The following is a 14,075-nucleotide window of genomic DNA, read 5'->3' as shown; positions in this document are numbered from 1 at the left end:
ACTAGGAATAGAAACCCTGGATAATTGATCAACAGTAAATGCATATGATTTAGTCAACCTATGGGAGGACACATAGTTATTGATTGAGTATTTGGTCTTTGCTTCAAGATCAGGTTCATACTGTTTTTTTGGAACTCCCCTATTCAATCTTTGTGGATATCTAGAGGTTATGTTTTCTGTAGGAAGACATGTTTCAGTAGACTCATCAAACACAGGATTCGTATTTACCTGAGGAGGAACATTCTGGGTTGATTCTTCAATTGTTGGTGCAGACGGGGGCAACTCTAGGGGTTCTTCAGGTGAAATTACTGAATCACAGTCTTGTTGCACATCATGACACTTAAAAAATTCATTCACTGCTTCTAACTCAATAAATTCGGCACCTCTTTCAACATCTCCGTTAGTTTCATGTGGAACATTCTCTTCATTTGAACTCTCCCCCTGAAGAGATGTCCAAGAAACTCCCCCTGAATAATAAGGGATTGATTCATGGAAGGAGACATCTAAAGTCACATGGAGCTTGTTGGTGTGTGGATCATAACATCGATATCCTTTTTGAAGATCAGAGTAGCCAACAAATACACATCGCTTGGCACATGGATCAAGTTTATTTCGCAAGATCTTTGGGATATGAACATAAGCGGTACACCCAAAAATTCGGGGTTCAACATTCGGAAGATGGGGAATTGAAATCAGGGATTGCAGATTATGTAGAGGAGTTTGAAAATCCAATACTCTAGAAGGTGTTCGATTGATGAGGTAGGCAACAGATGTGATAGCTTCACCCCAATAAAATCGAGGCATGTTCATGCCAAAGAGAGAGACACGTACTACTTCCAAAAGTTGTCTATTATTTCTTTCTGCCAATCCATTCTGTTGGGGAGTATAGGTGCAAGAAGTCTGGTGATGAATTCCATGAGTGGTCAGAAAAGTTTCGAGAGAAGCATTAACAAACTCAGTACCATTGTCAGATTGCAAAACACGAATATGCTTTTGGTATTGAGTATGTATCATTGTATGAAATTTCTGAAAGGCTAGACACACATCACTTTTGTGGATAAGCAGAGATACCCAAGTCATTCTAGTGCATTCATCAATAAATGTCACAAAGTAATGAGCTCTAGAAATAGAGGGAATCTTGGCTGGACCCCAAACATCAGAATGAATAACCGCAAAAGGTTCGAAACTTTTATTCAAACTCGGGAAATAAGCAATACGGTGGCTTTTAGCCAATTCACATGTATCACAATGAAAATGCACATCAGTCAAACCTGAAAAAAGTTGAGGTCGCAATTTCTTAAGATAACCAAAGGAAAGGTGGCCTAATCGTCGGTGCCATAACCATACAGTTGTTTGAGCATTATCTTCACTGCTAGCTTGATTTGTCTGACTGATTTTCGATCCCCCATTCTCTGTCAACTCCAAATAGTAGAGTTTGCCTCGCTAAACCCTAAACACCATAACCAAGAATCTTCTGGGTTAGAATGTCCTGAAAGACTCAAAATGAGGGCCAAAAAGTTATAGTACAAGCAAGAGTGGAAGTAATTTGGCTAACAGACAAAAGGTTATATTCAAGAGAGGGAACCACAAGGACAGTATCTAATGTCAGATTATTGGATAAGATAACAGATCCTTCCCCAGTAATAGGAGAGGTACTACCATTGGCTGTTGAAATAACAAATTGTGGAGAAGGTAGGATGGATTGTAAATGACTGGGATCCCTTGTCATGTGATCGGATGCACCTGTATCAATAATCCAAGGTCTATTCTTAGAATGTACAGAAAATACTAATGCATTATCGAGAATACCTGGATGGGCAACATTTGCAGTAGGTAGCTCCTGATTCTCTTCCATAGATGTCACCATAGCTTTCCCAGCAGTCTTGTTACGGGGATTTTTTGAGAAATCCCACCACTCCGGATAGCCAATAATCTCATAACACCGGTGTCGTGAATGTCCTTTTTTTCGCAGTGAATACATACACGATTGTTACCTTTGCCAGATGATTGAGGGTTCCGACTACTTGATGATCCTTATCGGTTTTGGTTGACCAACATCGCCGAGGTCTCGGAGACTGGGCGATAGCTTCCCATTGTCTGTCTCTGTTGATATTCACGCCTATGTGATATTCGCGTCTGACATAGGCATATGTACTTTCCAAATCAAGTTTGGGATCTTTTCGCAAAATTTCTCCACGAACTTAATCAAATTCGGTGTCAAGCCCACTGAGAAAAATATGAACCCGAAGCCTAGCCTTGCAGAGTGCAACTGGATTAGCCCTTCGACTGTTCCTTCCTGAGATATAGTTCGATGATCAATCTTTTGGAAAATAGCAACCAGTTCATTGTAGTATGTGGATAATGGTCTACCATTTTGTTTGGTAGAAAAAGATCTCTGGTTTAGCTCAAATATACAAGTTTCATCGGATCCATCATAGAATATTTTTTATACTGCTTCCCATATCTCCTTGGCAGTGGAGAAGCGAATAAATCGCTGTATGAGCAATGGACTCATGGAGTCAATAAGCCAACTTTTGACTCTTTGATTTTCAGTAATCCATGCTCCAAGATTAGCATCATCAGATGCTGGTTTTTTTGTTTCGCCGGTGAGGTATCCAGCTTTGTTGTGTGCGCCAATTCGCATCTCCATGAGTTGGGACCATAATGAATAATTGGTCTCATCGAGGATAATTCCAATTGGAAACGTGGAATTATCTTGGTGGACTATAATCTGTGGTGATGGGATAAGGTCGGTGGATGCGCATGTAGTGGTGGCCATCGATCTGAAAGTTTTTTTTTTTCTAATCCGGTCCGGTTCGGTACGATCTGGGCGGATTCAATTCTGGTCCGCTCCAGTGCTGGTCCGATCCGGTTCGAGTTTAGACCAGTTCGGTCCGATTCGGTCGACCCGCCGGTCTGGGTCGACAGGAAAAATAAATCAACAGTACCTAAGTTAAAAAATAAATACCGTCGTCTTCGGCAACGGCAGCGGAGCGTCGGCTTCAGTCGGAACAGGGTGGTGGTGCCGTCGTCGGTGTTCGTCGGCGATCGGCGGCACTCATTGGCTACGTGATTCCGACTACGTAAAATGCTTCGTCTTCGGCAACGGCAATCTTCGTCTTCGGCAACGGCAATCTTCGTCGTCGACAACGGCATCCTTCGTCTTCGGCAATGGCAGCGGAGCGTCGGCTTCAGTCGTAATAGGGTGGTGGTGCCGTCGTCGGCGTCGGCGACGTTCTTTTGGCGTCGGGATAGCCGAAATATGGAGTTGCAGAAAAAACAGAGTTCTGCAACTCCGACGAATTTTTTCTTCCTCCGGCTTCCTCCTTCGGCGATTACAGGAGCACTTAGCTCCGACTTTCTGCGACGGAAAAGAGAGGATAATTCTCCTGCTCTGATACCATGTTAAACAGAGAGCCGAAAATAATAACAAAGGTTGAACGAATAATTTTCCGATGAGTTTATTCTTCTTCGTTAGAGGCTATTTATAATACATTACAAGTTGATTTTAGGATCAATTTAGATCCTAAAATCAAGGAATAGAATCAAGAATATAATTACAGGATCGGAGGAAACAATCACACTATACAATTTCTTCCTATCACGCTATACAGCTATACATTTCAACATTTTCTCACATTTGCGTTCCATATGGAGGAAGACTCCCATTTGTAAGAAAGAGCTGAGTCTTCCTCCAGATCAATCCGTTGCTATCCGTTGCTCTCAGAGTAAAGACAGCAGCTTGGACTGGTAATGTATTTTCACTGTTTCAGTATCTTTCCAACCCACTCAGTCGTGTTAAATCACCACAATAATCCTGAAATTAAACTAAAACAAATTGTAAATGAAGGAACAAGGAGCGAACAGAAACGTTGATTGAAGTCGTGAAAAAAAATAATATGTTTCTGCTGCTTCCTATCTACTCTTGGTTTCTGGAACGACTGATGGCGAAGCGCATTCTCGTCCTTTTCACATTTTTTTCTCACAAAAGATGGATCTTTGCGTTCCATCTGTAAGAAAGAGCCGAGTCTTCCTCCAGATCAATCCGTTGCTCTCAAGAGTAAAGACAGCAGCTTGGACTGGTAATGTGGTTTTGTACGGGGAAAAGCTTGGTATCTTTCTATTCCAATTTCCAGTGAGATGAGAAGTTAAGACGCCTTTCTCTTTATTAAGATTAATGGCGTGCCAATCTGCCATTGACCATCTTCCGTAAGAACTAAATGCACATTAAACCCACAAACAATACAACCAACAAACCATCTAACAACAACCATATTCAATTCCAATTCAACAGTCGAGGTTTTTTATTGAACAGCTAATTCTACATGCCGTTTTTTTTCAATCCACCGATCCTCTGCTGGGTTTGCCAGGAATTACAGACCCATTTCTGGGTATGCGGTGGGATTTGATTTCAAAGCAGAGAGGCGTTGGAAACGATTAATGTAGTTTCTCTCACACGTTTGCTTGAGTGGGTAATGAAAATGGGCGTGTTGATCAGCTAGGGAACGCGGCGACCTCGATGCCGCCCTTGCTGCCGCCTGAGGTAGGGGGATCAAAGGTGCTGAAGAGGCGGTAGGAGGAGAGGAGGGAGAGAGCGGCGTAACAAGCCACGGATCCGAAGGTGACGCCAACCGATGCCGTGGCTTTGTGGCAGAGCCCGCCGAAGCTGTCGCACGCTTCGCTCCATGTCATTTTGTCGTCGCCGTGGTAGGCCAGGTAGAGTATCTCCGCGGCCACCGCTCCTGCGGCTAGGATCGCATATGTTAGTACCTGAATTACAGAGAGAGAAGAAGAAAAATCAGCCTTCAGATTGAAAAAACTTAACGCAGTTAAATATTAACAGATAAAACGCCACTGAAATCGTTAAATTTAACGAGAAAATGGGTTAACTCGCCTGGTCGAAGAAGAAGAAGGTCCAGGCGCGCCGCATGGACGGCAATGGGCCTGACCTCGCCGTAAAAAACGCAGAGAGTAGTGAAAATGCGGCGCAGAGACCATTCGCGTAGACCAGATACCTGAAAGATTGGCAGTATCTCAGTAAACAGTCGCAGTGGAGAGAAATTAAAAATGGAGAAGAAGTAGATAAGGACGAGTGTTTCCGTTTTGAATTACTTGAAGCCTCCGAGGTTGGAGTAGGAGACGTCACCGAAGTCGTTCGTCTCAGAATTCTTGATCATGAGCACCAGAGCCGCCAAGCAGAAGACAATTGGGACCACCCGGAGAAGAGTCTCCGCTGTGCGAGCCCTGTTAGCCTCCTCAAGCTCCCCCACCTCCATGGCTGGAGAAGATAATTTTTTATCTTTCATCATCTTCTTCTGAACTTTTCTTACTTCTCTTTCTCCTGCTTTCCCAGAGCTCCCGTGAATCGTCGGTTCGGTTGTGGATTAAAGCAGCTCTTGTGTCGCCCTTCCATTTAATAAGGAAAACTGCAAACACCGCATTGAAAGGCGGTGAGGTGAACCACGCATCCCCAAGTACATGGATTGATACAGTAGTGATAGCAGGTAAGGTAAATGTCTCCACATATGTATCTCTCCTGCAATTTCTGCGTTTTCTAAAAAAAAAATCTACTCATCGTCACTTTCAACACTTTCCACACTTTCCGTGGTTGGAAAAGTGGCAATTCCATTCAATGCTCTCCAAACCCTATCGCCCCAAGATTTAATGCAATCGTTATCGTCAATCTGTCACGATTCATGACTCCTTCCATAACACACCTACCATTATAATCTGCTCTTAAAATTCAGAACAAAACGATCTCCATGCGTGCAAATGGATGTAACAGATACAATCTTGGATTGTCACATCAGGGTTGAAGGCACATTTTACCTTCTGTGAAAGGAAGAACTTTGCTTTCTTTTCTTATCTCTTCCATCGTCAGCTCCGTCAAAGCACCAACATAAATTCTCTCCAATCTTCTATGAAATGGAATTCTAAAACACTGAAACATAAACGCCAGGTAATTCGAGAGACGGGTTGACAGGATAGCATTCAGATTCCGGCAAAATGCTTAATGCCCATGAAGGGTTAGCCACACCCCCATATGAGTAGGAGCAGAAGTTTTTGTTTTGGCTTCCTGGTACTGATCTTGAGGACCACCTCCTGGTTCAGAACTCCATGGCGTTCTCTAAGCATAAATCGTCATGCGCATGAATCATGACACACATTTCATTCCTGTGCGTATCCATGATTGATTTCTACCCTGAAGGATGATAAACAGAAGCTTGGCCATATAAATTTTCTTTTGATTGCTTATCAAATACTAATGTGTTCGGATTTTTACAGAGAAATCTGAAATCCCCATAAGAGAAAAAGTAAAAAAATACAGATTTCAGAGAGCCCCAAGATGCAGACAGGTCCGCCTGTCTCCAGATACGATTAGTAATTCTTCAAAGACGAAAGATAGAAAAACCAGAAGATAACTGCGCAGACCAATATGAAACCAGAGAAATGAAAAATAAAGGCGCAATAATTTGGTCCCCGCCTGTTTGTGATAGTGAAAAACGTGGATGAATCATGAATCCCCCTACATGGCCTAGGGCCTCTCCCTGTAATTCAGATAGCATTTTAATCATCGGACGACTTAAGAATTTATGGAATTCTGCAGTATAGATACAGCAGGGCGGGTCATCATCTTCCTCGAATAAAAAATTACAGGAAAATCAATCGTTTCTTCTTAGCTGTTGTCTCTTGCTATGGAGTATGCAATCCACATTCCCCGGAAAAAATAAAAAAATAATTACTGAGGATATTAAAATTTCAGGAAAAAAGGAAAGGTGCAAAAGGGTGTTGCTATGAAGGTGCCCATAACAGTCCTGCTCCTACCGAGTACTCCACTCACTACCAGTTATCAATGCCTACATAATTTGTCAATCTTGTTCATCTTTTAGGTTGGCATCTTGTACTTCGATTCAATTCAGTGATAAATAGAGAATTATGAAAGGTCTTATTTTGAGGCAAATGGGGTTGGAAGCGCGACTAGGTCCTCATTCCTATATTTTATGGTTGTTGTCTTCATTTTGGACTGCAATTTACTGGTTCATTTATTTTTAAAATGTAGCCGAAGGTAGGAGATGACAACCGATCAAGTTTCGACAAGTTTTGGGAAGTCTCACCAGTTTCAACACGGCATCTTTGAAGCCTATTTAACCCCCTTTTTTGAATCCACGAGATTGATAATAGTTTTGGTGTTTTACCTTGTCGTCCATCCTACTCAAGAACTTTGGTCCGATATCTGTACCCATTTTTCTCCTCCATCTTCATGTGCGCTCTTCTTTTGTCTCAAGAAGGTAGAATGTGCTTACGCTTCTGCATGATGTCTCCAAAATGCTAAAATGAATGTTTGGAGAAACTTTGTTGATGAACTCTAGGAAGTGGCTCAAATTAGGATCTCCAATTCCAGAGAGGGTTAAAGAATAAGGAGTCCGAGGAGGTTTGCAGACTCATTTCAGCTCTCCAAAGTATGTGAATGTTAAAGCTCATTTGGACCTATGATGATAGTGTTAAATTCTCAGTTTCTTCAGCCTATGCTGCCTTTACAGCCCTTCCTAGTGTCATCTAAAATTTGACTGTAGTGCTTTGGGGGTGTCTTGGCACTAATAGAGATCATAATGGGATGGTTCTTTGCTTCCTTTTTTCTGACCCCATTGGATGTTCTAACTCAAATGGCTCTTAAACAGGGTTTCCTGATCTTCCTGGTAGGCTCTGGATTGAGGGGGACTCAAAGGTTATTATTGGATGGAGGTTGACCTCCACTGACTCTCCGTGAAGGCACTGGCAGACTTCCATGAGATCTTTGACCTTTCCTCTTGTATTTATATATCCCGGTTTCATGTTCTTAGATCAGCCAATAATGTGGCCGACAATCTACTTTAGTGAAATCTATCTTCACTCTTCACTTCAAAAAAAAAAAAAAAAAAATTACCAAGTGAATATTATTTTCATCCACCTCGTGTTGCAATTATAATGGGATTGGATTCAGTATCTTCGGATGATGAAAAAAACTGCAGGAGTTCTGAAAAGATTTGGTCCTTCCCATCTGGATTTTTGTGTTTGGAAGTCAAAACATTCAACCTTTCTTTAGTATTTTATTACTCTGCTAGAAATCAATGAAAAATAAACAAAAACATAAAAAAAATTGGTCAAAGGAATTTTTAATAAAAGAATTATTAACAACATTATTTTGTTTTTCTACGTCCTTACAGAATCTGGAGGAGACATTTCGTGGTAGATCTTATTTTTCTGGTTCTGGGTACAACCAACATGAGCGAATACGATAGAAGCTGCTGCTGACGGAGAGAAGAAGAGCCTTTTGCCGTCCACCAAGAGCTGAGAAAACCCAAGAGAAACGCAGAAAAGCAGTTGAAGTGGAAGATAAAATAAAATTGTATAGCACAGGTTTTAGCCAAGAGGATCCGTGAAAGACTAAACAACCATGAAATCATCATCCTTTTGACGTCTTCTAATGGTGGAAGTCAAGCTGCAAACGCGAATCTACAAGTTTCAGTCACAAATCCTCAAATGCAGAAGCCTTTCTTTTCCTATTCCATCATCTTGTATTAGCATGAAAGTCATGGAGAGAAAGGTATTCGTTTTTTTCTTTAATTATTTGCCGCAGTTGAAACTCTGCCCAAAATTCAGTCCTGGTATCCGTGTTTCATCCAGAGTTGAAGATCCACGCGCAGAGTTTTTTGAAGATTCGGGAGATTACATTTACCCACACCGATCAGAACCGATCAAGAGCTGCCACTTTCTTTCAGTCTGTGGTAACCTCCTCTCCGAGGCGTAAAAGGCAATCAAAGAAGTTATAATTACCCAGAAGATATATTTGGTCCCCGGAGCACAAACCCAGCAAATTTATTTCAAAGTAGACTTCAATCAGTGAGATCCATGACGGGGAGTGATCACAAGAAGCGTTCTTGGTTTATTTAATTCATATAAAGTGGAGCAGCGCGTCCACTCGACTGTGGGTCTGTCTCAGCTCATGGATTCTTTGTCACCAACAATAACAAAAACTGAATGGCTATCGATTCAATGATAACCATTTCCTAGTTTAATATTTGCATTAACAGCTGAGGAGCCACCGTGTCTGCCTTCAAAATATTTAGAGATCTTTGGATCTGTTATTCCAGTAAGAGACGGAGACCAAGAAATTTTGTACCGAGAAATAAACAGAATCGTCTAATTTCTAGGCGCAAACTTTCTTATCGTTTGCAGAAAATCCATTATCGGGTCAACTTTTTTCTCTCTACTGTATAATTTTAAGCAACTGGCTTCCACTTTGTCGAGACTGCTTCTCCAGTCAAGCGTCGGGATAACAGAATAAAGATTGGCACAGGGTTGGTTTTTCTGTACAATCAAAACAGGAAATTGCTCAAGACTGTCATCAGAAAGACGCATTTATTGATGCCGTGGTCTCTAATCTGTAGTCCTAGAAATCAGGGTTGAATGGTGATGGAATTCAACTATCAGAACAGAAAACTGAAGTCAAAACTGACAATAACTAGAAAATCGTAAAGACGAAAATTGAACGGTTATAAATTTACCTAAAAAACGAAATTGTCAAGAAATGACACAATGAAAGAGGTCAGGAGGAGGAAGCTCAGTTGGGCTGGTTGAGGAAAAGAGCCGTTATTCTATAAATGACGTTAAGGAAGCAGAGGGAAACAGCCTACGGAAGGGAAAGTTCCGGCGTCTCACGCGGGTAACCAACGTCACACAATTTTATTTGATCAAAGTCAATGTCATTTGCCATTAAAGTAGCAGTCAGACCATGGGATGCATTTGTGAGTTCTTTCATTGAATACCCAAATCTCCTTCCCCCACGTCTGCCTGCCTTTACACGCTTTCTTTCTGCCTGTAGCAGCTACAAAAGTAAGCAGTCAGAAGGATGCAGCATCCGCCTTCTTCGTCTCCGTGTCTTTTTTTTTCTTTCTTTCTTTATGGATATCTTTCTGCATCCGGCTTCTCCATAGATGTGATGGAGTACAAGTAGAGCCATAAATACATATGTGCAGGCTTTCTCTGACACGTACTTGGCTTCGGATTCTTTCTCGTGGATCAGGCCTAACTCCGGCAGGGAGGAGAGAATCGACCATGCTTGTTCAGTTCAAATTTTGTCTGGATTACTGTTTTCGCTGTAAATCCCACATTCAACGACTCTTCAGTCTGCTCCTCGTGCTCTCCTGGATTTCGTCCTACTGTGCGTATGCCTGCACTCAAGCCGACCGGAATGCTCTGGTCTCTTTTTGGCTTGAACTTACTTCTCCTGGTACTTTGAACTGGCCTGGGATAAGTGACTCCAGCTCTGACTGCTGCCAGTGGCCTGGTGTTTCCTGCAATGTTGATGGGCAAGTTACCCGTCTATGGTTGCCAAACAGAAGCCTGAAAGGACCCATATCTCCGTATATTGGAAGGCTCGCCCAACTTTCACAACTCAATCTCTCCCATAATTCACTCTATGGTACCATTCCTGCTGGATTTTTTTCCCGGACGGATTATCTTGAAGTCTTAGATTTGAGCTTCAACAAGCTATCAGGTGAATTTCCTCCTATACCTCTTGCTCTGCAGATACTCAACGTGTCCTGCAATTCCTTCACCGGCAAATTTCCTTTGCTGGGGACAGCGTCAAACCTGAATCAAGTAAACATCAGCTACAATATCTTCTCCGGTCCCGTCCCTTCGTCCATCTGTGCAAATTCCATCCTCATAGGCCTTTTGGATTTCTCCAGCAATGAATTCAGTGGTGAGATCCCCACAGGATTGGGCCAGTGTCCTAAGCTAGAAATCTTCCGAGCAGGGTCTAACAATCTTTCAGGATTACTTCCGGATGATTTTTTCGACATTAGCTCTCTTAAGCAGATTTCCTTGCCGTTCAACAATATTACAGGGATCCTACGAAATGAATTCTTCGTCAAGCTCACTAATTTGACCACTTTGGAGCTTAATGATAACGGATTCAAAGGGGAGTTACCTACAGATATTGGGAAGTTGTCAAGCTTGGAGGAGCTACTTATCCACAACAATCAACTTAGTGGAGCTCTTCCATCCTCTCTGACCAACTGTACCAAACTCAAATCTCTGAATCTCCGGGGAAACTCTTTGGTAGGGAACATCTCATCTGTTAATTTCTCAAGCCTGTCGCAGTTGATCACTCTTGATCTAAGTAATAATAACTTTACGGGCAGCATACCAGAAAGCCTCTACTCATGCAAATCTCTTACTGCCCTTCGATTGGCCAAAAACCGTCTGAAAGGAGAGATTCAACCTGAAATTCTGAGTCTGCATTCTCTCTCTTTCATCTCACTCTCCAACAACTTTTTTACAAACCTCTCAGGTACATTACAGATTTTAAGAGGAAGCAAAAATCTCACTGTCCTAATCCTCTCAAAGAACTTCATTGGAGAATCGTTGCCAGAAAGCATCGCTACTGAGGGTGACGCATTCCAACATCTACAGGTTTTGGCTTTTGCAGATTGTCAACTCTCTGGTCAGATAGCTCTCTGGATATCAAAGCTTAGACAACTGGCAGTTTTGGATTTGTCTCTCAATCAGTTAACGGGTTCCCTACCTGGTTGGCTGGGGACCCTTTCCAATCTATTCTACTTGGACTTGTCCACGAATCTTCTCTCAGGAGAATTACCTCTGGAAATAACTGAATTCCCAACCTTAGCATCACCCCAAGCAGCTTCCAAAGTGGATAAGAGCTTTCTCGAACTCCCTGTATTTGTCAGAACACAAAACAGATCATCCGGCTTGCTGTACAATCAGCTTTCTGACTTGCCTCCAGCAATCTACTTGAGAAACAATAACCTGAATGGGAGGATACCTCCAGAGATTGGCCGTTTGCAGGCTCTTTATGTTTTAGATCTCAGCCTGAACAACTTCTCGTACGAGATACCTGACCAGCTCTCAAATCTGACCAGCTTGGAACTGCTGGATCTTTCTGGCAATCATTTATCTGGCTTTATCCCCCAGTCGCTCAAAAATCTCAATTTTCTTGCTTTTTTCAGTGTTGCAGACAACAACCTACAAGGACCAATCCCTTCAGGAGGCCAATTTGACACCTTCTCCAACTCCAGCTTTGAGGGGAACCTGGGCCTCTGTGGGGCAATTATTCTAAGGCCATGTTCTAAGAACCAGCCAGGATCAACTAAGTCCACATCCAACTTCCCCAACAGGAAACTCATTGTGGGAGTCATCCTCAGCGGCTGTTTGGGAGGGGCCTTTGTTCTTATTGTTCTGACTATATGGGTAATGTCTAACAGAAGAATCAGTCCAAACAGGAGTGAAGATAACCACAAGAGCGACATTGGTAACTTGTCCTGTGATAACTTCAAGATAAACTTGATGGAGGTGTCCAGTTTGGTTCTGCTTGGATCTACAGCTAACAGCATTGAGTTCAAGAATCTCAAATTTTCTGACATTGCTAAGGCTACGAACAATTTTGATCAGTCAAGCATCATTGGCTGTGGTGGTTTTGGGTTGGTCTACAAGGCTACCTTCCCAAATGGCACCAAGCTGGCAGTTAAGAAACTTACTGGGGACATATGTCTAATGGAAAGGGAATTCAAGGCAGAGGTGGAAGCCCTCTCCACTGCAAAACATAAAAACTTGGTGCTGCTGAGAGGTTATTGTGTGAGTGGGAATGCTAGAATGCTGATATATTCATACATGGAGAACGGGAGTCTGGATTACTGGTTGCATGAGAAGATAGATGGCAGGGAAAGACTTGACTGGCCTACAAGGTTGAAGATAGCACAAGGGGCAAGTTTGGGGATTTCTTACATGCATCAAATCTGCGAACCACACATTGTGCACAGAGATATCAAATGCAGCAACATCCTTCTAAATGATGATTTTGAGGCCCATGTTGCTGACTTTGGCTTGTCGAGACTGATCCTTCCCAATAGGACCCATGTGACTACTGAGCTGGTGGGAACCCTGGGATACATCCCTCCAGAGTATGGACAAGCTTGGATTGCCACCTTGAGAGGAGATGTTTACAGTTTTGGGGTGGTCATGCTGGAGCTACTCACAGGTAGAAGGCCAATGGAAGTTTTCAAACCCAAGATGTCAAGGGAGCTTGTTGGATGGGTCCAGCAAATGAGATTACAGGGGAAACAAGATCAAGTGTTTGATTCACTTCTTGGTGGGAAGGGGTTTGAACAACAGATGCTGCAGGTGCTAGAGGTTGCTTGCAAGTGTGTCAATCAGAATCCTCTCCAAAGGCCTACCATTGATGAAATCGTCTCTTCGCTTCACAACATAGGCCCCGACTCTGCACACAGATTTCAAGTAAATTGCCTCATTACTGAATAGTCCAAAAACCCAAGAAAAGTCATACGCATCATATACAACACAAATAAATCTTGCCGTCCAGGCTTTCTTCAACATCAGACAGTAGCGAACTTTGTACTAGAGATACCATTCCCCAACAAAGAGTTGTAAGCCTGTGTTTTGTACATATCAACATGAAAACGATATTTAAGCTTTTCCCATTAGTTCCAAATTTGCTCAAATTACCAGGCTCCTTGATTTGTTTGCAAATCTAGTCTGTGAGAAAGATGTGGTTTCGGTCACACTGAAATGACTTGTAAAGAAATGGCTCGTGTCTTAGCAAAGGGAAATGACCTAAAGAAGCTTTGACATTTTCTTCTACCTTTTCGTGTCACCACTGGTTTGGAAATTATTTTCTCAATTTTGTGTTTGCCGTGTAATTAAGTTCCCCTTTCCAATGTTCAATGTTTTTACTGTCTGGAATTACTATTATTATTTTTCTATCCATTATCCACGTCTCATGGAAATAACGTTCAGATCAGGTGAATCCTTATAATAGTAAGGATATCCAAAAATCCAGCTTTGGACCTGTGGTAATGTGTAGATGAATGTCTTTTCTGAATTCTAACCATTCAAGGAGGCGAATCGTTTGAATTACCAATGGAACGATTCATCCCCCTCTAGCATTAAATCCTTTCTAGAGAAAACGTTTTTTCATTAACTTGAGTTTTCACAACCTCATTCCTCCCACAGACAAGCTGAACGAAGATCATCACGAATTCTTCCGTTAAACTAGT

General features: G+C 42.2%; 2 protein-coding genes across 2 annotated transcripts; one reads left to right on the top strand and one right to left on the bottom strand.

Moving 5' to 3' along the window:
* Positions 1 to 4,240: 4,240 nt before the first annotated feature.
* On the bottom strand, positions 4,241 to 5,413 carry LOC137955386 (CASP-like protein 2A1). Its single transcript, XM_068802301.1, has 3 exons — positions 5,113 to 5,413; positions 4,895 to 5,015; positions 4,241 to 4,770 (listed from the first exon to the last, which is right to left on the bottom strand). Exons 1-3 carry the CDS (start codon positions 5,307 to 5,309, stop codon positions 4,495 to 4,497), a joined length of 594 nt encoding a protein of 197 aa, XP_068658402.1. The 5' UTR covers positions 5,310 to 5,413; the 3' UTR covers positions 4,241 to 4,494.
* A 4,494-nt stretch (positions 5,414 to 9,907) lies between these two features.
* On the top strand, positions 9,908 to 13,320 carry LOC137955171 (tyrosine-sulfated glycopeptide receptor 1-like). The gene has a single exon (XM_068802041.1). It carries the CDS (start codon positions 10,009 to 10,011, stop codon positions 13,318 to 13,320), a length of 3,312 nt encoding a protein of 1,103 aa, XP_068658142.1. The 5' UTR covers positions 9,908 to 10,008.
* Positions 13,321 to 14,075: the final 755 nt, after the last annotated feature.

Source organism: Aristolochia californica, unplaced genomic scaffold (assembly GCF_029961685.1).
Source record: "Aristolochia californica isolate CCGP_79_NKW_82.1479 unplaced genomic scaffold, dmAriCali1.0.hap1 SCAF_2, whole genome shotgun sequence".
In the NCBI taxonomy this organism is placed as follows: domain Eukaryota; kingdom Viridiplantae; phylum Streptophyta; class Magnoliopsida; order Piperales; family Aristolochiaceae; genus Aristolochia; species Aristolochia californica.
Note: the sequence above shows the minus strand (reverse complement) of the source record. Positions and strands in the feature narration are given on the sequence as shown.